This window comes from Apium graveolens, chromosome 9 (assembly GCF_009905375.1).
Source record: "Apium graveolens cultivar Ventura chromosome 9, ASM990537v1, whole genome shotgun sequence".
In the NCBI taxonomy this organism is placed as follows: domain Eukaryota; kingdom Viridiplantae; phylum Streptophyta; class Magnoliopsida; order Apiales; family Apiaceae; genus Apium; species Apium graveolens.
The window spans coordinates 282397246-282421710 of record NC_133655.1 but is presented as its reverse complement, the minus strand read 5'-3'; the positions used below and the strand labels follow the sequence as shown (position 1 = coordinate 282421710).

Sequence of the window (24465 nt, the reverse complement as noted above, 5' to 3'; positions counted from 1 at the left end):
ATAGTACTTTGCAAATAAAGGTAGTTTTGCAAAAAAAAATTATAGTATTTTTGCAAAAATATTTTCATATTGGGTATTTTCCAAAAGAAAAAACCCTTTTTGCAGTCTTTATTTTCAAAATTTAAAGTATTCAATTTAGATTTTAAAAAATCTCTACATTAGCCTTGGTTATAATTTTAACCAACCTCTCTTTGATTGATTATATTAGTACATCTATTTATAATAACTTGAAATAATGATAATATATTAATTTTAAATATAGCTAATTATATAGTTTAACAATTTAAAAAAATGTCATTGGAGATGTTAGACAACAAAATTAATTATTCACATATGATTTTCTTTAATATAGATTTAAAGTTATGTTTTCATAGACGACGTCCGTTGTAATAAAAAATATTTTTATTGACAAAATATAAGTATAAATAAAAGGAGTTTTTCCAAACATATAATATATTTTAACAAATATTTCGAAAAGACTGTCATTTTAAAATTTATTTTCAAAAATATATTTTTCCAAGTTTCATTTTCAAAAATATGATTTGCAACATATTTAACCTATTATGCAACTTTAATTATATTTTTTTTTAAAGTTAATTTTAAAGTTGATTCGGTAGCAAACTTGAAACGCGTAACCTTAAAATAAATCTTTTTAAAATTTGAAATTAAGTTGCATAACATGTCAAACATATATTGCAAATCGTAAAGGTGATTGAATTCGATAATAGGTTGCAGTGGTTGCAAACCGTAAATTTAAAATAAAATTAAAAAATTATTTTTTTAAATAACTCTAAAGATGATAGTATTTTTTTTAAAATAATTTAAAAAAAAATAGATACATCGGGTAATTTCCCTAAATAAAAACATTAACGACAGTTTACGCAATACAATAAAGAATAGAAGAATTCGAAAAATGAATTTTCTATGGTGTGCACAAGAGCACACATAAACTCACATATAAATGTGCTCTTGTTATTGGTGGTTGAATAATAAATGTTAATGACCCCCTGCATACACATCAATTCTACCAATAAAAAGAGTCCATTTTTATTGGAGTTATTTTTATTGGAGTTAGTGACTAATGTGCCCTTGGCCACACAAAAAAAGTCAGCATACAAAGTTTCAAGGTCGGTCTAGACTCTAGACCAGTCGAATCACCAATGTATCACGTGGTTGCTTGGCCATTATATCAACTTAACAAACCAGAATAAATGATGTCTTCAGTGTAAAACTTGTCCAGTGGATTGACAAGGACATACGCATGGACTGCAGATACTGTACTCAGACAGGTTAATATCAAAACAGGATTACAATAAACTGAAAGCAAACCGTGGTCACAAATACAAGCTGTAGTCTATAGACATGTCATGTCGTGCTGCAAGTACCCTATATTGAGCCTATCCAGATAAGATTACCATTAGTTTCTAGAACCCTTGATTCGAGGAAGCATAAAACAATATGTGCAAACAAGAAATAACCCAGCAAAGCACACGCACGTTGAATGAAACCAAAGATGATCATACACATGTGACTAACGAAGCCGTAAATCAAAAAACAGTTAAACTTCAGAATCCAATGCAGAAAATTATTTCAACAAAGTCATCACAGAGAATCCGTTGATATAGGTTTGCACCATGTACTCTTAACTGAGATAGTAATATTAATATCCTAATTCAAAACCGAAAGAAAAAGCATCTAATTGCAACCTAAACAACTAGTCAAACTTTAAAACTTGAAAGCAGACCTACAACGATATCTAAGAGTAATTATGAAATGCATGTTTGATCTCCAGAGATAACCCACAAATTAGCCGATTACCAGACAACAAGGTCCACATACCCATTAAGGGCGTGCCCTTTTGTTGCTGCAAGAAGGGCATTTGTACTGCTTGATATGCTCAGCCCTTGCTGGGGTAATCTTTACACACTTTCCGTGAAACCACTTCTCACAGATGTCACAGCAGATCCAGAACTCATCTTGACCATAGTTTTCTCCGCATGCTCCGCACAATGCATCTCCGTGTTCATCTTCCTCTTCTTCCTCCTCATCCTCATCTTCATCATCATCTTTTAGTTGTGGACCTTTTAGTAACTTCTCTTGATATTCTGTTATTCGCTGCTTCACCATAAAAGTATGATAAGAACAAACCAACAGAAAAAACATATTACAGCAATCAAAGCAAAACACATTTCTAACGCTAACTTAATATTAGAAATGGAAAGGCAAAATACATATTATTATGTAATTTGCTGAACCGGACTCATTCTCTTTATAATGAAGGTCTCATTTAACAAAATATTATGTAATTTGCTGAACCGGACTCATTCTCTTTATAATGATGGTCTCATTTAACAAAAAATATTAATCGTTTCTCTGAAAACATAAATGCATGAGGTTTCCTTTTGACACATAAAAAGAGCATAAGGTAATGACCATGGGGAAAAAAAGGATAGCCATTGCTGCTTCATGCATCTAAATTATAACAGAAACCTTAACCTTACATTCAATATAAGCAATACAAATCCGCGCATATTACAAGTTGAAAAAATATATAAATTAAATGCACAGATTTATGTCATAGACCGGTACACTAGACTCCAGCTTTAGCAGGAACTGGGAAAGGTTCAGACATGTAAACTTGTTGGAGCCTTTTCGAATCCCTCTCTCCCTCTCTCTATATTTATATATATTTATTCTTTTCTGGGAAAGGGAAAGGGGGGGAAGATTAGTTTTTGTATTAATTTGACGTTTGAGCAATGCAAGATGTCCCCACAAAATTTAGGGCATGATCAGAGAATTGACAATCTTTGCTGGATGCCACAAAAATTAGGTGCAAATCAAGATTTTGTTAGAGGTAACTCTGAGTCTCCGGCATCCTTAGATAATATACACTGTATTCTTTTGATTGATAAAGCATCCTCAACAGATTGTAGACCCCAATTGTACATAATTCTACTGAATCAAATATAGAATTTTATAGAATTAAGAAGGTACAATGTGGAAGAGTTAATACCTTTGGATTTGGCTTAGGTTTGCTGCTACTATGATTTGATACAGAAGATTTTTCCATTGATTGCTTCTTGGCAGCTCCTGTCACAACTTCATATATTGATGGGAGATCATTTATCATATTGAAAAGTCGCTTCCTGAAAATTAATGAACATTAGAACCAGATTGCAAATCATCCTCAAGAAGCACCGATCAATTTTTTTATATCAGCAATGAACAACTAATAATTAAGCACATGATTTAATTGTCTAGAATTCATAAAACATATATAGCCCATTGCAGATCCTTCATTACTTCTTCATTTTCCAGTTCAATAATATATATATATATATATATATATATTTCATTTCAAGTACTATGAGAATATGTAAGAAAGAGCATTCTACAGTCGGAACAGAAACTATATTTGTTAAGATGATGTAAGCATTATGAGGTCAGCGTGCTTATGTCATTTGATAGGGTTTACTATTAGAAACTTGGGGACTACGTTTTACTCCCTATAAGGAGCAGCCTCCTTCATTGTAACAAATAACACAGATATATAAAATCTATACAGCCTTTCCCTGTACTCTGTACTCTGTACTCTCTCTACTTAAATACACTGCCATACACTATCTACTAATAGCACATATGTATTACCATTCTAACATGGTATCAGAGCAGGCTTTAACATAGGAAGAGAGAGTTCATCAGAAATCTCAATCGGGCCTCCAAGTTTTTAAGAAAACAGAGAACCCAATTGCGTTTTACTGAGAAATCAGAAAATTAAAAAACACATCAAAACCGAAATACATATACACCATACAACAGATTATTGAAAGGCATCTTACCAACTCGCTTCTGGCCTGAAAAGTCCTCTGACGCAGTCACGCGCCTCCATACGCCCCGCTACTACGTAACACGCGCCGCGTGGGGAAAGCCTGTTCATTTTCCGGTGAAACTCTTTCTGGGCTTCTTGCTCGTCTCTTCATTCCGAATCTATTTGTGGTACTTTCTCTTGATAAATTTTAGTTTATCCTCCTTTTGTTCAGTTTAAAACTGGCTATATCTTACTGCTACTATATTGTCGTTGTTGCTGTTTATCCTTGTTGTTGCTTGAGTAATATACATCTGTTGTGTTTATTGTTTTGTGTGGGAGAGAACCAAAAAATAAATAAATATTTTTCAGAAACATTTAAGTAATCACTTCCGTATGTATATGAATTTATACATATACTAACTTGGGTTATTTAGTCAAGTCAAGGCTTGATTCTGATTTGAAATTTATTATTTCAATATTGATTCAATGGTGGAGGTTGTTGATACCGCAAATGAGATTATTGCTACAAGTAGCATTAAATCTGGATTTCATAGTACTCCTTATGTGAGTCCTAAAGTTGACGGAATTTTTTTTATCGAATGGTCAAAAGCTTGCACGATGGCACTCAAATCCCATAAATTAATGAAATATATTAATGGGAAAGCCAAGCAACCTAAGGAGAGCGATGCAAATTTTGATAATTAGGATTCTGAAAATGCCATGGTCTGTTCATGATTGTTTAACTCTATGGAGGTACACATTCGCAAGAGCTATATTTTTATTGATACAACTGAAGAGGTGGAATTCTCTCATCCGGACTTATTCTTTCTCCGGGAATATAGCCAAGCATATCGAGGTGAACCGAAAGATATGGGCATTGGTTCAAGGGGATCAAACACTGACTCATTATTATTCAGAGCTTACATCATTATGGAGTGAGTTGGGACATTACCCTATTTTGAGTGTAAACATGCTGAAGAACGGGAAAAATATAAAAAAATGATGACAGAAGAAAGAGTGATGAAATTTCTTGATGGGTTGTCAGATGAGTATGATTTAATTAAAAATCAACTTATCGGACAGATTCCTTTTCCTACCGTAGAGGATGCATATGGACGTGTCCGTTTGGAGGAAAGTCGAAAGCAAAGTATGACTCCGGCGTCTTTATCTGATTGATCTGCACTCTTAACGGGAAGTATTCAACAACTTGAGGCAGAAAAACCAGAACAAGTTCTGGTGGCTTTAATGGGTGAAAAATCTATCCCTCAATGTGACTATTGCAACAAGATGTACCACACTCGTGAGAATTGCTTTATCTTGCACCCTCATCTCAGAATCCGGGGACGAGGAGGACGCACCCGAGGAAATTATCGAGGTGTCTCATCTGGAAGAGGCCCGGTTAGGGGCACAAGAAGAGGCATTCCTTTTGATGCTCATCATACAATGACAAAATGCGAGTCTCCTACCGGGACGCAGACTGCTTCAGAACTAAACGCTTTCCGTCAAATGTTGTCTCAACTGAACACCACTCCACCTACAGCTCATTTTGCCCATGCAGATATATCTTGTCACTTAATCTCTGATAAATGTCCTACATCAATTCTGGAGCATCAGCACACATGACTGGAAATTCTAATTTCCTAGAATCATATCGCAGTGAAACCGACAATGTTCGTGTTGCTAATGGAGCTCTTGCACCTGTTCATGGACAGGGCACTTCTCTGTCTCTCATCATCATTACCATTATCACATGTTTTGCATGTTCCTTTTTTAACTGCAAACTTATTATCAGTTCATCATATTACTGAAAATCTCAAGTGTTCAGTAACTTTTTTCCCTTCTCACTATGTATTTCAGAATATAGCGACAAGAAAGGTTCTTGGCAGTCGTAAAGTGGTGGATGGTCTCTATGTCATGAAAGGAACTCCTACTTCTCCTTTAACAAGTTATAAGGTGTCATATAAATCTATTATTGTTTCGGAGTCTTTGTCTCAATTGCATAGACAGTTAGGTCATCCATCTTTTGGTGTTTTAACACCTCTCTTTCCTAATTTAACAAAGCAATGTTCTAAGGAAGAATTTTTCTGTGAACCATGTGAACTGGCCAAACCCGAAAGGTCACCTTATCTATATAGAAATAAAAGAAATTCTATTCCTTTTTCTATTATTCATATTGATGTTTGGGGTCCATTTCGACATCCAACACATGATGGTTATAGGTGGTTTATTGTTTTCGTTGATTGTCATTGACTTAATTGGGTTTATCTTCTTAAAGACTAAAGCGAAGTATTCGGATGTTTTAAATTTTTTCATCACATGATACAAACACAATTTAATGCCCCTGTTAAAATCCATGGTACCGAATATGACGGTCCATTTACATCTTATTTGGATAGATGTGATATTATCCATCAAACTACATGGGTGAAAACCTCTCGACAAAATGGGGTGGCCGAAAGGAAAATTGATCACTTACAACAGGTAGCACGGTCTCTTATGTTAACAATGCATGTCCCTAAATATCTTTGGGGCGAGACAATCATGACTGCTGCATATCTTATTAACTGTCTTCCTTCAAGTGTTCTACGATTCAGAATACCATTGTCCTTTGTCCCTGCACCTTCCTCTCATCCATTGCCTCTTCGATTATTTTGGAGTGTATGCTTTGTTCACAATTATTCTCCATCTCGGGATAAACTTGATTCTCGTGTTCTCCGCTGAGTTTTCATTGGTTATTCACCAACTCAAAAGGGCTACAAATGTTATCATCCTTCTTCGCGTCGCATATTTGCAAGTCATGATGTTACTTTTCGGAAATCTATCTCTTATTTCACCCCTGGCTCCTCCTCTTTGCTTCAAGGGGAGATTAACCGACACATTATTGATAGTGAAGCTACAGAGGAGTTACTTCCGTTCATCAATGTACCTAGTCCAAATACAAGCCCAAACACTAGTTCAAACACATATCATCACGTCCACGTGTGAGTAGTACGTCGGATGATCTAAATAGATTCGATCAACCAGATTTGATAACTTTTTATCGGAGGAAAAATCATAATGCCGCCACTTTACCACATCAAGAGACCTTTGACCTCGAGGCAGATTCTACAACTCCCATAATTGAGACCGATAATGGTAACACTCTTGATCCTACTCTGAATCTTCCAATTGCTATTAGAAAGGGTGTGCGCTCTTGTACTAACCATCTTATCTCAAATTTTGTTTCATATAATGCATTATCTCCCTCATCACTTTCTTTTGTGACATCCTTGTCTAGTATTTCCGTCCCACCTACTTGGTAAGATACCAAGTATGTTTTATGTGATTCTGAATGAAAAGATGCCACGATAGAAGAGATGAATGCATTAAAACACAATGACACTTCAGAGTTAACTACTCTCCCCGCTGGAAGGAAGGTAGTAGGATGCAGGGTGTTCACAGTGATACAAAAACCTAATGGGTTGATTGAAAGATACAAGGCAAGACTTGTGGCAAAAGGGTATACTCAAAACTTACGGGATTGATTATCACGAAACTTTTGCTCAAGTAGTGAAGATGTCCTCTATCCGAGTCTTGATATCATGTGCAACAAACCTTGGATGGGAGCTCCAACAGTTGGATGTAAAAAATGCATTCTTGCATGGAGACCTAAAAGAAGAGGTCTACATGGACATTCCACCTGGCTTTTCTACAACTGCAACCATCGGAAAAGTATGCAGATTAAAAAAGACTATATGGATTGAATAAGTCTCGAAAGGTTTGGTTTGGCAAATTTCAAAGAGCTGTGGTCAGATTTGGCTACAAACAGGGTAATTCAGATCATACAATGTCCGTGAAAAGAAAAGGTGATAAGATCACAGTATTGATTGTGTATGTCGATGACATCGTGATCACTGGCAATTAGGGCTGAGCAAGGATATCACGGCGCCAAGTCGACCCTCGACGCCCAAGTACCTTCGTGAAGACTTATCGACAAGTCGCCTGACTGGTCGTAAAAGTCGACAAAGTGCTCATTATACATATAATTACTAGATTTAATATATAATATAACTGAACACATTAGTTTTATATTTAAATCAAAATTAATAGAATAATAAGTTTAAAATAAGCATGGTACACCACAATTATGGTTATGAAGGGCCCATGTCAGATTACGAGACTTTTGGACGACCTTCACGTCAACTAGTCGATGACAAGTCGGGCTTCGATACTCTCAGCGCCTGAGTACCTTCGTGTCGACTAGTCGTAGACTAGTCGTCTTCGTGATAACAATGGGGCCGAGCAAAAAACCGAAAAAAACCAAAACTGAACCGAAAGCGGTAAAAACCAAGCTGAAACTGAAAATTTAAAAACCGAACCGATTTCATGGGTGCGGTTCCGGTTTTTCGTTAAAACCGAACTGGAAAAAACCAAATTGCAACGACTATATTAATAATTAAATAAATATAACATATATATATTATGTGAATTTTAAAAATAATGAAATATATTATATTTTTAAGCTGGGCCTATGCTAATCATGAGGATCTGCATGATTTTTTTTAGCTTTTAATGTTTGTGAAATGAAACACAGGTGTACTTTTACTGTTACTTTTGTTTGTACTGATAAGTATGTTTAGTTTTCAATTGTATCGATTAAATTTTGAGCACTGGCTGAAGAACAACTCAATGGATCATGTTTCAGTACTTCAGTTCTCTTTATGACTGAAAGTTTTTATTTAGTGCAAAAAGATTATTACATTTAGTTCAAGCAATGTATAAAATCTTTACCATCTGTTGTACCCGAGCTACATTGAAATTTGAATCATGGATGTCGTGTAAAGGATTTTTATTCTCTTCAAATAAAAATAAGTTTGTGTTGAATCGTTAATCTGCTACCTATTATTTTATAACTTACATTAGGTTGAATTGTTGAATTTTATATTTGTCGGTTTTAGAACCGAAACCAAGCCGACTATAACTGGACCGGCATTTTTAAACCGAAATCGAACCGGAAGTTCCGGTTTACGATTTTAGAAATCGAAGATTTATAGTTGCGGTTCCAATTTCATCCCGAAACCGAGCCGAACCGGCCCATACTCTCCCCTCCCCTGCTCCCCTGCTGGCAATGACACATGTGAGATTGCAGATGTTAAATAGAGACTTGCCTCTGAATTCGAGATGAAATACTTGGGAAAACTACGATATTTCATTGGTATTGAAATCTCTAGAAGTCCGGGTGGTATCTTCCTTTCACAACGGAAGTATACACTTGATCTTTTAAAAGAAGGATGTAGACCTGTTGATTCTCCTATAGAAGCAAACCATAAGTTGTGCGGAGATGCAGGTAACATATTGTTAATAGATTTCAATATCAGAGATTAGTTGGAAGGCTAATCTATCTCTCACGCACAAGGCCAGATATAGCATATGCAGTAGGAGTCGTGAGCGGATACATGCACGATCCTCGTCAACCTCATGCTTCAGTGATGTTTACTAATAACAAACATCTCGAGGTTGAGAGCTATACAGATGCAGATTGGGCTGGATGTATAGCTGATTCCACTTCAGGTGATTGTACATTTGTTGGAGGCAACCAAGTTACTTGGCGAAGCAAGAAACAGCCGGTGGTTGCACATTCTAGTGCTGAAGCAAAGTACCGAGCTATGGCTCGGGGAGTACGTGAATTGTTATGGATTAGTTTGCTTCTAACAGAGTTGGGACTTGCATCAGCCATACCAATGAAGCTGCATTGTGATAACAAAGCACCATTGCACATGATCTGGTTCAACATGATCGAACGAAGCATATCGAGATTGACCAACACTTTATCAAAGAGAATATTATAATAATTTTATCAGTATTCAGTTTGAAAGATCGGAAGATCAAATAGCCGATGTCTTAACTAAGGGTTTAGGTGGAATGCTCCATCCTCTTATTGGCAAGTTGCGCATGAGTGATATATATATGCATCAACTTGTGGGGGAGTTTTAAGATGATGTAAGCATTATGAGGTCATCGTCAGCGTGCTTATGTCATTTGATAGGGTTTACTATTACAAACTTGGGGACTACGTTTTACTGCCCGTAAGGAGCAACCTCCTTCATTGTAACAAATAACACCGAGATATAAAATCTATACAGCCTTTAATGTACTCTCTCTACTTACATACACTGCCATACACTATCTGCTAATAGCACATATATATTACCATTCTAACAATATTTGATCTAATCTGGTCAGAAAATATATCCTTCACACTCAACACTTTATTTTGAAGAAAAATATATGTCTCTACACATGCTTGGTCCGACTCAACCAAGCACTCTTACTAGATTAAGACAAGCAGCTAGCATCAAGTATATTTTGTAGCATGAACTTAATCAGTTACATACAAATTAGTATCTTGACAGAAAATCTGAACATTTACACTTTCCCTGTTTTGACTAGGTAAATAAATGCAAAAAATATTAAACCAACTAGTATTAAGATAAGAAAAACATTTTATGGATATTCTAAGGAAATATTTTAAGATGAATGCAATCATGCAAATATAGAGAAAAAAAATAGATCGAAGAAAAATAACCTATGATACTAAAATTATATTAACTTTCAAGTAGATAAGAAGAAAAACGCCAGTGTTGGGACATATTAATTTATCTGCACTAAACTACATAGTACCCTCCCGCGATGTCCCAAGAAACTTGTCCACCTTAACGAGCCTAACATTCAAAAATAACAATTATAGTGAAATCCCACTTTTCAGTCCATCAAATCAGATTTAACAATTTTGCCACCCATTAAGACCGTAGAAATTTACAAACTGCACCTCATGGTTACAATTAAATAATGCCTATTTTGTATGTGTCTAATGTCCAAATGCAACCTCAATATAAAATTTCAGCATCCTTGACATCGAGGAGAGCTACAATATTACAATTTCTTTGGCTGTATAACGAAGCCTTTTTAGGAGTCGCAGAATTAATGGCATTCGTCATATATTTGTATGAGGTGATACACTTGTGATACTTCAAAACAAGGCCTTCTATAATCAAAATCAATAACTTTATAGTATTGAACACTGTATACAAGCATCTAAATATGCACTGCCTATTAATTTTCCCATAATAATCAACATCTGTTAGCAGAATACATATTCGTGAAGGTCAACCACATAGAAAGATAAAATAAAAGTTGTCAACAGGCTGGTACCTCAGCAACTAAACAGTTCATCAGCTAAACAGATAAAACCAACTAAAGAAAATAGCATAAAATATACAACAATAAGACTGCCAAGCACAATACATACTGTACACGATCTGCAGTACAATTTACGGTTGAGAGTCAAACGTTGGACCTAATAGGCAAAGTAGAAATATATAACCCATAAAAGTGTATGCAATCTATTTTTGGACTGATCTAACATCCATATACTTCCTACAGTCCATTAAATCGAAGTCAACAGTTGTTTACTGGACAAATAAAACTGAAAAGTTAGGCAACAAAAGGGCCACATTGTTATCATAAAATATAATCAAACAAGTAAATGCACAAACAATATAATAAAACAGAAAACGCTAGCAGTCTTAAGATCTAATGTCACAGGGATATCTTAATCTATTTTTAGGTGATACAATGATTATTCATTATTGACATTACCTTGGCATTTGGTTAAAATAAAATATAAATCTAGGTACGCAACACCTTCATAATACTCAGAAGTTTTGCATGGGGGTAACCAGTAATAATTCACGATAGAAACAAAGAAGACATTACCTATCAACTTTATCAAATCCAAATCTTGCCCCGAAGTAGAATGCAACAGCAAGCAACCATGCATCACTGTGAACAGCAACCAAAGATAGCCAATCCTTTTCTTGCATGCCATCTCTAGCAAAATTAATACCAAGTGCAGGCTCTGGAAGCTCCGGGGGAACCTCTTCAGCAGGTAAATTGACTTCCCATCGCTCATTGGGAAACCCATATAGGCAGAGATTTTCCTTCTCTGTTATCAATACAGGACACAATAATATACAATTTGGTGTTACAAATCCATAATTTCAAAAAACTTTAGTACATTACCCCGTTTGGTTGGAAGTAATGATAATAGAATAAAATTGTCATATTTTGTGTAGATATTCATATATCTCGTTTTGCCCTCTTACATTGATATGATATGAATGTAAAATAGAGATCAGCCCCACAAACTTGGGTACAGATGCAGCATATCTACTTCTACTCATTTACGTTATAAAATTTCACTTTTCCGTCCCAGCATACATTTCTTCACATTTAGCTATATTCATAATTTTTATTTTCATTCTTCATCCATCAATGCCTTGCAACCAAAGAAAGTGTTAGAGAATAATGTATTAATAGAACAAAGGCCAGAAGCTCAGGCTAGGAGCATAAGTTCCAAATTACAGTAAATACAGTTTTTTTTAAATTATAGTAAATACAGTTCTAATTAATACTTTGTCACTACGAACACTTGAAAACAACTTACTTTTAATTTTGGTTTGGGAGATGTAAGGTCTGCTAAAATATGACATCCACTAAAACATACATATTTCGCCTTTCATTCCAACCAACGAATGAGTAAATAATTGTAGATAAACCTCCTTCTGTTCAAGCATGTGTGTGAGTGTGTGGTTTCAGATATGCCATTATTTAATTTTTTAAATTTTTTAACAAAATAGTAAGATACCTCATCTCCAAACTTGCATCAATACTTTAATGACTTCCTATGCAATGTACATGTTAATTACTACAAACAAACCTAAATCCGGGTCACACTAAACTTTTTCACATGTACTTACAAATTAATTAAAATCTAAATATAACAAAATCACAAACTCCAATTCATTCGAAAACGGTAAATTAAGCAACCAAGAACAAAACCATAACTAACCCGGGTCACATTGCTGGTAAAATTCTGCAACATCTGCAAAACCCATAAAAAAGATTATAAATTTCTAAACTTTTTTGAATAAGTCCAACAAACAACTCAATAAAAAATCACAAAACATAAGGGTTCTTGAAAAATACACACACAAATACACACACAAATACACACACATAAATATACCAGTGGTGAGGGCTTTAATCATGCCAGCTCTACGGCTCTTGAAATCTCTGAAAACCTCTTCAACAGTTCTTGGATTATAGTGTTGACCTCCTTCCATTACTTAAAAAGCTAAACAAGAATTAAAAATGGGTTCTTGAATTTGATTAAAATAGATCAAGAAAATGAGTTTCAAGAAAAAGATTTGATTTTTTTAACAGGAATGTCTCAAAGATTTGATTTTTTTAACAGGGGTGTCTCAAAGATTTGATTTTTTTAAGAGGGGTGCGTCAGAAATATGCAAACCGTAAAGAGAGAGACAGGAGGGAAATTGGTGTGGGAGAGATGAGAGAGAGAGGGAGAGAGAGAGAGAGAGAGAGAGAGAGATTTAATTGGATTTGAGGAATTGGGAAGAGTCCGGATAAAGATTTGTGTTTGATTCTTGGGTCATGTTTTGGTCCATGTTTTGATGTGGATTTAGGCCCAATGTTTTCTGGATTTTGTGAGTCTTTGTTGGACTATTGTTTTCTTTGTTAAGTTCTTGGACTCGATGCTTAAGTTTTAAAATGCAGAAAAATTTTGTTCCATTTCTTGTTAGTTAAAATTCTTAAATAATTCCCTGACGAAAAAAAGTTCTTAAATTATTTACTTTTAGTGATTTCTTTATGTTATTGCGTATGAAATAGAGAATAAAATTTAGTACTTGTTAACAATAAGATTAATCCTAACGTTAAAAAAAATATTCATGAGTACCGATAATCTTACTCCAATTTCAAAATTCAGTAAAACCTCAATGTGATAGAAAGCCCAAATTAACATTTTAGAAATAGGATTTTGAACTTATGTTAAACTACATAAATTTTTTATAGCCTTCTATCCACAAATATTTAAACCAAATCAAACTGAACTATAAACGGCTTAGAGCAGATACGTTGAAAGATAAGATATACGCAATCTTGCTCCGAAAGTAGGGAAACTGTTTTTGTGAACACCCTACTAAGTTTATAATACATAAAAAATAGTGTGGGTGATTAAAAAAAGAAATTATAATTATATTGTAAGAATAATAAAACATATATGATTATGATAGGTTTTTCTTATTTTCATGAGATTAGCAACATTATATTCTGAATAAGAGAGTTATTGTTGTAGTACCACACTGGCACATAAATTCATGCTTGGTTTATGTCATAGAAATGCAAGTAATGTTGAAAAGCAGAAGGCAGCTCAGAAACTTATCATAAGCCAACTTGAAGTTGTAATCATGTACAGGACTATTTACAAGTTATAGCACAGTACTATCAGTACTTAAATCTGCAAATTACAATACAGTTGAGTTTTTTAGTATATACATTTCAAATGTTGATACAGATAAAGACCCGAAGAATTGCAGATCAAGAGATCTCCCAGCTTGATCAAAATGCAACATTTTTTACTGGTAAGGAGCGTAAACCTCATCTTTTTTTCTCTTAAGCATCTGTAGTTTTTCCTCATCCTTTGCGTTTATTGCAGGATCTGCTGGATCAATACGCCTGAGTATTTCTCTAGTACTTCTCTCATTGGATTTTATCTGCAAAATATCGATTATTGTGACTAGACATGCTCATTTTAGCACGCGCATTTGTTTATGGAATTCAAATAAACATAGAGAAGAAGAACAGACCTTTCTAAACGGCCACCTTTTCAACCCAGCATTGCGAGCAATTTTCTTAATTGTATAGGGGGAAATTTCAAGATGCCTAGCAGCATCGTGTTCGCGGAGATGGAATAATTTCGCAATGTCTTTAATTGTCACACTTTTAACATATTCAAGCTGCATAAATCATTAAGTTACACAATGCAAATTAGTCAAACATGAAATACATGATAATATTATGAGTTGAACGAGAATTTTTTTTAAAAACTGAGGATTCAGACTAGGCAAATGCAAATCATCATAAAAAAATATCCAGGCATGACCTGCTCTTTGTAAGTCCTCTTCTTTGGTCTATTGCTCTGAGCCTTTGATTGATTCTTGTCTGCAGAATTAACCCTTTAAACTTGATGAAGGAAGTATAATAAAGTTCAACCGGAGAAAAACAAGTACTGATGAAGAAATTACAATCAGTTTAACTAATAAAAAGTAAACAAAAGGAAGTAAAATCACAAACTAACTTATATTTCCCTGAGATCCTTGAAAATTGTCACCAAGAACACAATCCCATTCGGATTGAACACACAACGCGTCATAGAACGTTTGAAGTGGATCATCTACCATACAGTAATAGGCATGTGACCGGTCTTCAAAATACTCAAACAGGAACTGCCTTACATCAGGTATGCTTGTGTTGCAAAAACTTTGTCAAAAAACAAGTAAATGTAAGGTTTTTTAATCTTTTTCACGCGGTCTTATTAGAAAAATATACAAAAAAAATCGAATCTTACTCAAATATTTTATACTCTTTGTTTGGAGCAGCCATATCACCCGTACTAATTTCAAGTATTCCGTGACAGATCATACCAAATCTACCATGAATTTCGAGTTTTGTAGTCTCATCGCCTACATAATAAAAAAATCGATAATTAAAAATGAATTAGGCCAAAGATTAACATACATGTAAACTACAATTTCAAGCAAAAACACAAAATTAGACTACATATCTGGATGCACCTTTCAAGTGGATAATATCTCTTAAAACATGACAGAAAGTGCAATCAGATGGTGCCTCGAGGACTTGAGTATAATTTTCTGGATTCAAATATCTCGCGTTTCGTCCACCACTTTGATCATCAACACCACTAGCCCCTGCTTGAAAAGGATCATTTACAAATTGAGTGTTCTGAGTTTCCCATCTAGATGGAAGATCACTATCCCTTTGCACATTTAACATAACGTTTTCGCGACGCGCAATGGTGGATTTTTCGAGGGTCTTATACCACTGAGAATTTTTCAAAAAAAAAAACTTAATTGCAGAGAGGATTTACAAAGATTTGAAACGGAGAAATGAGAGAAATGGAGGGGGAAAATCAGTTTTTACAGTTATAAAACTGTTAAAATTCAGTTAACAAAAGGCTATGATCCGGTGCAATGTGGTCCATGATAAAACATTTCAAAACGACACCGTTTAAATTTGGGGAAAAAGTGGACTTTTATTGACCCAAGATAAGTAAAAAAAACCCTAGAAAAATGAGAGCAATCTTCACTAGTTCAAAGAATCTTGGATTATTTTCAAAAACCCAATTTTCTGATTCTTTTAATTTTAAAGTTGAGATTTTTAAGAAAAATAATCTTGATTTTTGTTCAAAGAAAAAAGTAATTTGTGGGTCTGTGAGAATGGCTTCTACTTTTAAGCCTGAGCAAGCTAGAGTTCCTCCAGCAATCCCATTGCCCACTCCACCAATCACAAAAGTAAGATTTTTTCTATGTTTGTATGTATATGTTGTGTGTATAGTTTTTTTGGTTTAAAGATTGCATCTTTTTTATTAGCTAAATGAAAAGATTGTGTCTTTATGTTTTGTTTGATGATGATGATGTATGTGTTTTTAGTTCAAGATTGGATTGTATTAAGTTATATGTATTGTGTATATTGTTTTTTTTTGGTTAAAGATTGCATCTTTTTAAGTTTGTTTGATGATGATGATAATGTGTGTGTGTGTGTGTGTTTTTAGTTCAAGAATTGATTGTGCTAATATATATGTATTGTGTGTATTGTTTTTTGGTTAAAGATTGCATCTTTTTTATTAGCCAAAGGAAAAGATTGAATCTTTTCAATTTTTCTTGATGATGATGATGGTGGTGTGTGTGTGTGTGTTTAGTTCAAGATTGGATTTTTCTAATTAATATGTATTGTGTGTGTAATTGTGTTATAAAGATTTGAGCTTTTTGACAGTTTGATGTTGTGTGTTTGTAGTTCAAGATTGGATTGTGCCAATTGGCGGTGACTGCTGATAAGGAGAGGAACATAGTTCATGCACGAACTGCTATTGTCGAGGCTGCTGAGAAGGGTGCCAAGCTTGTTCTTTTGCCTGTATGATTGTGTTTTCCTTTGCTTTTTTCTTTGATAAAGATAAAATGGATACCCTTACGAAAATATTTGGTTTAGTTGTTTCAAGATCTGCTTTGATGATCTTTTCATTCGGTTTGGTTTCAAAATTAAAAACTTCAAAACAATTAATGATTTACTGTAGTGAAATCAGAAATATGTAAAGGTAAGAAGATAGTGTGCACCATATGACTGTAAAATGTGAAAATAGAAACTTCATGATTGAAAGAACAGTGGCTAGAATGACTTTTAAAACTTAATGCGACTTGTAATTCTCATTGGTCTTATATCAGGAAATATGGAACAGTCCATACTCAAATGATAGTTTCCCTGTTTATGCCGAAGACATTGAAGCTGGTAAGGATGCATCTCCATCAACTGCAATGTTGTCTGAAGTTGCTCGTACTTTAAAGATCACAGTAGTTGGTGGCTCGATACCTGAAAGATGCGGGGATAAGTTGTACAATACTTGTTGTGTTTTTGATACTGATGGGAAGCTGAAAGCTAAACATAGAAAGGTATTTTTTTGTCCATGCGTTCCTATTATCATATCTAGCTTTCATACCATAATTACGACTCATCATATGGCTGATCGAGTGATCATAGAATAGATAAAATGTACCTCAAACTTCTAAATATGGACCTTATAAGGCATACATAATGTTATTAGTTCTAAAAAATGTTGGTTACTAAGAGTTTGTGCGTATGAAATCGTAGAGGTATCTCTTATTTATGACCTACATTATCTGTTTATATTTCAGAAGATATAATTTATATATATTTATATATATATATATTAGTATCTTTGTGCAATAATAAGTAAACATCGAAAAGGTTGACATTTAGAGTAATCTGAAAATTCTATTGTGTAAATCATAACATATTCGTGCACACATATTATTACCAATATTATAATGTGTCCAGAAAACTCCTAACACAACATTTGTTGAGTATGTGACAGATACATCTCTTTGATATTGACATTCCGGGTCAGATTACCTTTAAAGAATCAAAAACCCTTACAGCAGGGGAGACTCCAACTATTGTTGATACAGGTTCGTTTTTTAAAGTTGAACAAACTATCTATGAAATTCATTTTCTACATTAGAATTCCGTATCGCAGTAATCAACAGCACCTAGAAAATACATATTTGTGATGCTATATTTTGGGGTGTTAGTAGCATATCCTGAGTTGTGATTATAATAATCAGTATGAAGCAACCACTCTGAACTGCCTAAATCTATGTTGCTCTGATTCTGAGGAAAAGGTATCATCAGTTACTGAAAGTTTCCCTTGTTAAAAGGAAAATGGCTCAAAAGTTTATGAAATTACTGGAAACTAATAGGTTGTGAGTCTGTCCCTTGGTTATTATGTTGATTATACTGAAGGATTTCCTCCAAAAGGAATACCTTCAAGTCCTTAACCATAAAAATTAGTGACCGATGCTGGTTATACCGGTCAAATTTCAGCACATTATGTAAGCATATTTACTTTTGCAGAGGTTGGACGTATTGGTATTGGCATTTGCTATGATATCCGCTTTCAGGAACTGGCAACTTTGTATGCAGCTAGAGGTTTGTTCACTCTTTGTCTATGTTTTTTATTTATTTATCATTTGCTAATGTGGACTCTATGATCTTAGGAATCATAATCATCTAATATCAACGAAAATAGTTTTCGAATTGAACAAGCTGGATTTTATATTTGTGTCATTAAAAATGTTATGTTTTGTATCCGCTCAAGTTCATCCCACGATTATGTTCCATGCATCTTTATTTTGTAACAATTAAAATGTCCATCGATATACAAGGATGCGTAAGAATCGTGGAAATTTTTTGAGTAGATAAGATCTCTATATGCAAATTATATCTTAAGATCGAGTTTCTAATTCAGATAAGTAATTCTAGGTGCACATTTGATTTGCTATCCTGGTGCTTTCAACATGACTACTGGGCCTCTGCACTGGGAATTGTTGCAGAGGGCAAGGTATTTATAATTTTTTACACGCGTAAGTTAGTTATTTAATACATGATGGTTGTATAGCTCCGCACTCTTGCTCTGTCTGTACGTTACTTCCTTCTTTGCTAATTAAGTTTCGTTTACTTTAGTGACCAAGTTTTTACTTCACTTTTGTCTATTCAATTTTTTTTTAGAATACATTAGCATGCATGATATTTTTCGTTTCCTGGATTTGTATTTCTATCTTCCTAATCATCATCTTTTTCTTTTTCTTTTTACACAGGGCTGTAGATAACCAGGTATATGAAGAAACTTTGGCCTTTCCTAGCTGTTCTGATTTATGCAACACATTAATAGATATAGATTATGAAGTACTTTATATTCTGTGAAGATTTCTTTTTTTTTATATCTTGTTTTCATTTTTGGTTTAAGGAGTAGTATATATCATCTCCAGAAGATACTTTGGAACATCACGAGGGTATTCTTGCATCTATGAGATTATTATCAGCTTATCAGTTGTCATTTGTTTTGACAGCTATATGTGGCGACTTGTTCTCCTGCTCGAGATGTTGGTTCTGGTTATGTAGCTTGGGGGCATTCCACATTGGTTGGCCCAGTAAGTATACATCTTGCTCCTCATGTATGATGTAAAATATTTCTGGCAGGGCCAACTTGCTTAAAACAATGTAACTCATAAGTCAAAACCCCATCCTTTACAATACATGATATTTACTACTTATTATAGTTTCGCATCATGTTAGCAATACAAAACAAGTGCTCAATTATTTTGAATTCTGTATTATTAAACATTTGAGTTATATCATGAAAAGATAACACTTTGATTTATTTACATGCTAGTTAGCTCTAAACAATTGAGTCTCTAATGTTACTCAAATCAGTTATATTATCTTACTATATCTTTATTAAGATCTAAACAAGAGGATTACAGGTTATTTGGTTTTTCTTTTCGTATTTTTTCAGAATTTAATTCCTCTCTTATTTATCACAAAATAAATAGAACTACTCGAAATTCATGACTGATAATATAGGCAAATGCAATCATCTGTTGCATGATTTGATTTTGTAGATATTACAACGTTAATTTGTGCATACTTGTACATATGTAACAGTTTGGAGAAGTACTGGCCACAACAGAACACGATGAGGCAGTCATCATATCGGAGATTGATTACTCTCTATTAGAGCTAAGAAGGTGACTTACCATCTAACCTCTTTGTTAAGTATTTTATCCAATGATCTATATCCTTGCTCCTGATGTTGGATTCTTTTACATTTACAGGACAAACCTTCCGCTACAAAATCAACGACGTGGTGATCTTTACCAGTTGGTAGATGTTGAAAGATTGAATTCTCAATAAATTGTATGATAAGTTGGTAACGGAAAGATAAATCTTCGGCTGTGCATGGTTATGTAAAATAAAATAGTACTCGAAAACCCGATCGAGTTCAACCGTATTCAGATGTTGAAAACTACAGTACCCAGTGCTCATAGCCTCATATTTGACAACAGAAGTACTATCTATATTTATTTTAATTACCTTGACATTTATTAATACTAGTTGATAAACCGTGATTAAAATAATAATTATTATAGAAATTAATCTCAAAGTATAATTAAAATATATAATAAATAAAATTGTACTATTATTACAATTTTTTTTTAAAACTATATGTAGTTTTTCATTGACTTAAATTTTATTAGAACATTAAACCCAATCTTATTATGTTGTTCGAAAATACACAACTAACATTTTATATCAAAATTCTAGCCAAGTATTGAGCAACACGGTTGACAGATATTTTAACAAAACATCAAATCAACATTATTAAGTAATTGCATATTATATTTCTTATTATTAGCTAGATTTGTATTTTTATATAGTTTGGGATCACATATTTTTTTCGAATAAAATATTTTTTATGTATGTATAAATTTTTATTTGGTGCTAATAGAATTTTATAAGTATGAAACGAGAAATTATAATGTATATACGCTTCCATTTATATAAAAATAATATAAATATGTGCTATATCAGAATAAAAAATGAATAATATTACATAGAAAATTATAAGTCATATGAAACCAAAAGTTCGTGAGGCCAAAGTAACCCTTAAAAGATGGATTCCCTCATTAATAACAATGTATAAATAATTTTATTTTATTATTTTAATAAAAAAAAAGAATTTTACGGAAATTAGAATTATTGTAATTATAATATGATTCCAACAATCTATATTTTATTAAAAATAACATAAAACTCTACATAAAATATACATCTAGGGGTGAAACTAAAATACGGCGTAACATGAAACCAAGTATCATATCAAGAAATAATTTAGAGTTCTACGAAAATATAATTGTAATCATAATACGGTTTGAACAATTTATTATTTTTTAGGGGTGAAACCAAAACACAGTGGTTTGCAAGCTATTGCGTGAGCCCGTAAAGTTTATCTAGCGTGCACCCGAAGGGTTGTGCCTACGGGTTACATACGATAAAAAAACACAGTTATAATATCCATATTATTTTATTAAAATGGAATTCTACCAACAAATTAAAATATTCTAAATTAAAATATTTTAAATTAAAATATTTTAAATTAAAATATTTTAAATTAAAATACATGACCTACTTACTTGATCGTGGTTTATATTTTTTGGAACCTATTTACTTAGGCCAGTATATAATCCTATTTATTTTAAAACATAAATAAAAATAGGATTCAAACCTACAAGGTGTCGTTTGATTCGCGAAATGGTATGTGGTTAGAATGAGGAATCAGATAAAGCTGGTATAGGGTTGAGGTATCATTCTTGATATCACGTGTTTGGTTGAGTGGTGGAATTCCACCAACAAATTAAAATATTTTAAATTAAAATATTTTAAATTAAAATATTTTAAATTAAAATATTTCAATTTAAATACATGACCTATTTACTTGGTTGTGGTTTATATTTTTCGGAAATTATTTAGTTGGGCCAATATATGAACCTATTTTTTTAAACATAATTAAAAATAGGATTCGAACCTATAAAAAAACAAAAAAAAACATGACTTATAAAATTCAAAAAACGAATAAAAATAATACATATGGAATTGTATATAGGAATACAAAAAGATAAAGTTAATACAATTAGAGTTATAACATGAACCATAAAAGATTGAAATCAAAAGATGGTAAAACCAAAAAATAAATGAAACCAAAATAGAACTTATATTGAGATTTCCTTTATTCATAAAGGTTAGTAAAGTAATATATTTACTCTAACATGGGTCTTAATTTTCTACAAGTCTAAAGAATTTTAATACTTTTAAAATTAGTAATCGTGCAGGAAATATACCTAATATTGGAGCAAAACGAAAAATCTGATAATTAACTTAAGCAGACAGGCATACGAGTACACTCCTGCTTCCCTCCATCCCATCAAGCAGTATATATGGGATTTGGAAAAATTGAGAGCCACATTCTCATATTTCGAGTGTAACATTTCGGTCTCATATCGATATATTTGGGATTTTTATTCGATTTATAAGGTAACGTATTATTGTTATGTGTACCAACAAATCATGATTTTTTGAGGGTTTGTGGTGTGCTTGTTGTTCACACAAGTTATTTTTGACTTATTTTTTACTTGAAATTGGGACTTTTGGGGGTCTGTAGTGGGCTTGCTTCATTTGACTAGTACACTTCGACCAATTTTCGACTCCAAAACCCCAGTTTACGAAAAAAAACTCGGTATTTGACCCCGGTTGTCACCTATGAATGCTATCAAAACCGACTTTCAAAAGCTGCATTTCGAAAAAGGCTTGGAAATAATCTCGAAAGATTAAAGAATTTAGATATTCAATGTGTTAAACAATATGTAAACAAAATGGTTATTTGTTTATCTTATTTTTTATTTCACAATCAGATTGTAATTGATAGTTCGAAGGTTTGTTGTGACGCCCTCAATCTCGGGATTAGAAAATGAGGACTCACACACCTTTAAACTATGAATAAATAAGTATAAACCCCGATTAACTAATAACAGGATCAAACAGGATTAAGTTTGAGACAAGATTACAACTAACAACCGGATAATATATATCACAGCCCAAAATAATACCAAATTTACATAATCGATTCCGACTTGGAACCGACAGATAACCCATCGTATCTTTACAAACTTTCCGACTAAGCGCTTGCTCACACACAACCTGTACTACCTGCTCTGGCATCTGGAAGCCTACAACACGCTAGGGGCCACCAGTTACGCTCTTACGAGCAGTGCGCCTAAGTCTGGTCATCCTCTTGCTTAACTGCCATGGTTAGAACAAAGCATAATATATGAGTATAAAACTCAGCAAGTAACTAAATGACAGTTCTAGGATGCAATAATCAAAATCTATTCACAATACTTTTAAGGCATTCTCTTTTAACATTCTAGGTGACAGTTTTCTATCTTTGGGCTTAGGAAGGTTTATGAAGAAATAGTTGGGCTTTCAAGAATCAAGGTTCAAGATAAGGCGAAAGCCGACATTCAGCACAAATCATCAACAGGATTTCAAGGATCTTTCAAATGGAAAACGATAATCTATTCATCTTTGGGAATCAATTATATGATTGATAACAATATTAGAATAAGAATTAGGGTTCTCACAGCTGTAAGCTAAACAATAACACAATCAACTCTTCTCAAATCATTTCATATCATTTCATTTTTCAAAGAAGCAATTGCTAAGGCAATGTATTCAATATCTTTTTATAAAGTGATAGGGAACCCTTGATTGGACTACTTCAACTTTCAATTAATGATATTAATACGGGTGATCAGCCCGTACCGACCTCCATCTGGTCGTTAAGGTACCTATGACATAATTTCAGCCTTAAATTGGACTAGCCCCGCTAGTCTCTTATATGACTGGACTAGTCCCACTAGTCTCTTACGTCTCAATACAATCCATCAGGAATTCATTAGGAAAACCTTGTGTTGGAAAAGAAAGGTTTTACTAAATTCATTTTATCATTACCAAGAATATGAAATCATTCGGACTCTTTCAAGTCGAAACTCATTCTTAAGTTCAATTTCAAGAATTCAAAGAAAGTGAATAAATCAAAGGTAAGAAAAGTTCAATGCTAAGGATCTTGATCAAATGATCACAAGGTATAAAAGTTGAGGAATCAAAACAGATCCAAGGATCATGATGGAATAAGGTAAACAAAGGAATGAAGGATCATTACGCAAGGGGGTTCATAAAGGTTCTTATAGGATTTACAAGAATTCAAGGTATCAACAGGTGATCAGGATATGAATAAAAAGGTTACTATAAAGGTTTGAACAATAATCATATCAAGTCATTATAAGAACAATAACAGGGTTTCTCAAGAATCAATAACAGGCTCACAAGGAACAATAACAGGGTTTCTCAAGAATCAATAACAGGTTCACAAGGGTTATAAAACATCAATACTCTATCATGGCATCAACAATATCCTTTCAATACACAACTTATACAAGTAGGCAGAGTTACTTGCCTGAATTCGCTTTCCTGTTTCACAAGGGTTGAACTACTGCCACCTAGTACACCTTTTCCCTTTCCTAGCCTGAATGCCCTCACGCTCCGAATCT

The 24465-nt window shown here is 33.5% G+C and overlaps 3 protein-coding genes across 7 annotated transcripts; 1 reads left to right on the top strand and 2 right to left on the bottom strand.

Moving 5' to 3' along the window:
- Positions 1 to 1497: 1497 nt before the first annotated feature.
- LOC141683164 (PHD finger protein ALFIN-LIKE 4-like) lies at positions 1498 to 13229 on the bottom strand. 2 transcript variants are annotated; one of them, XM_074487851.1, is made up of 6 exons: positions 13105 to 13213; positions 12876 to 13073; positions 12699 to 12731; positions 11564 to 11792; positions 3014 to 3146; positions 1498 to 2115 (listed from the first exon to the last, which is right to left on the bottom strand). In XM_074487851.1, exons 2-6 carry the CDS (start codon positions 12970 to 12972, stop codon positions 1843 to 1845), a joined length of 765 nt encoding a protein of 254 aa, XP_074343952.1. In that variant the 5' UTR covers positions 12973 to 13073; positions 13105 to 13213; the 3' UTR covers positions 1498 to 1842. The 2 variants fall into 2 exon arrangements, with proteins under 2 accessions (XP_074343952.1, XP_074343951.1); XM_074487850.1 differs by having other exon boundaries at positions 12876 to 13229.
- An 828-nt stretch (positions 13230 to 14057) lies between these two features.
- Positions 14058 to 15850, bottom strand: LOC141687306 (uncharacterized). The gene is made up of 6 exons (XM_074492536.1): positions 15502 to 15850; positions 15276 to 15390; positions 15006 to 15187; positions 14811 to 14869; positions 14515 to 14664; positions 14058 to 14421 (listed from the first exon to the last, which is right to left on the bottom strand). Exons 1-6 carry the CDS (start codon positions 15719 to 15721, stop codon positions 14284 to 14286), a joined length of 864 nt encoding a protein of 287 aa, XP_074348637.1. The 5' UTR covers positions 15722 to 15850; the 3' UTR covers positions 14058 to 14283.
- Positions 15851 to 15998: 148 nt separating this feature from the next.
- LOC141686920 (omega-amidase, chloroplastic-like) lies at positions 15999 to 20391 on the top strand. 4 transcript variants are annotated; one of them, XM_074492019.1, is made up of 10 exons: positions 16000 to 16239; positions 16742 to 16858; positions 17167 to 17391; positions 17835 to 17928; positions 18374 to 18448; positions 18782 to 18860; positions 19117 to 19204; positions 19369 to 19449; positions 19964 to 20046; positions 20134 to 20391. In XM_074492019.1, the coding sequence occupies exons 1-10, from the start codon at positions 16018 to 16020 to the stop codon at positions 20210 to 20212; spliced, it is 1143 nt and encodes a 380-aa protein (XP_074348120.1). In that variant the 5' UTR covers positions 16000 to 16017; the 3' UTR covers positions 20213 to 20391. The 4 variants fall into 4 exon arrangements, with proteins under 4 accessions (XP_074348122.1, XP_074348120.1, XP_074348123.1 ...); XM_074492020.1 differs by having other exon boundaries at positions 16002 to 16239; positions 19117 to 19132; XM_074492021.1 differs by lacking the exon at positions 20134 to 20391 and having other exon boundaries at positions 15999 to 16239; positions 19921 to 20037.
- The last annotated feature ends 4074 nt before the right edge of the window (positions 20392 to 24465 follow it).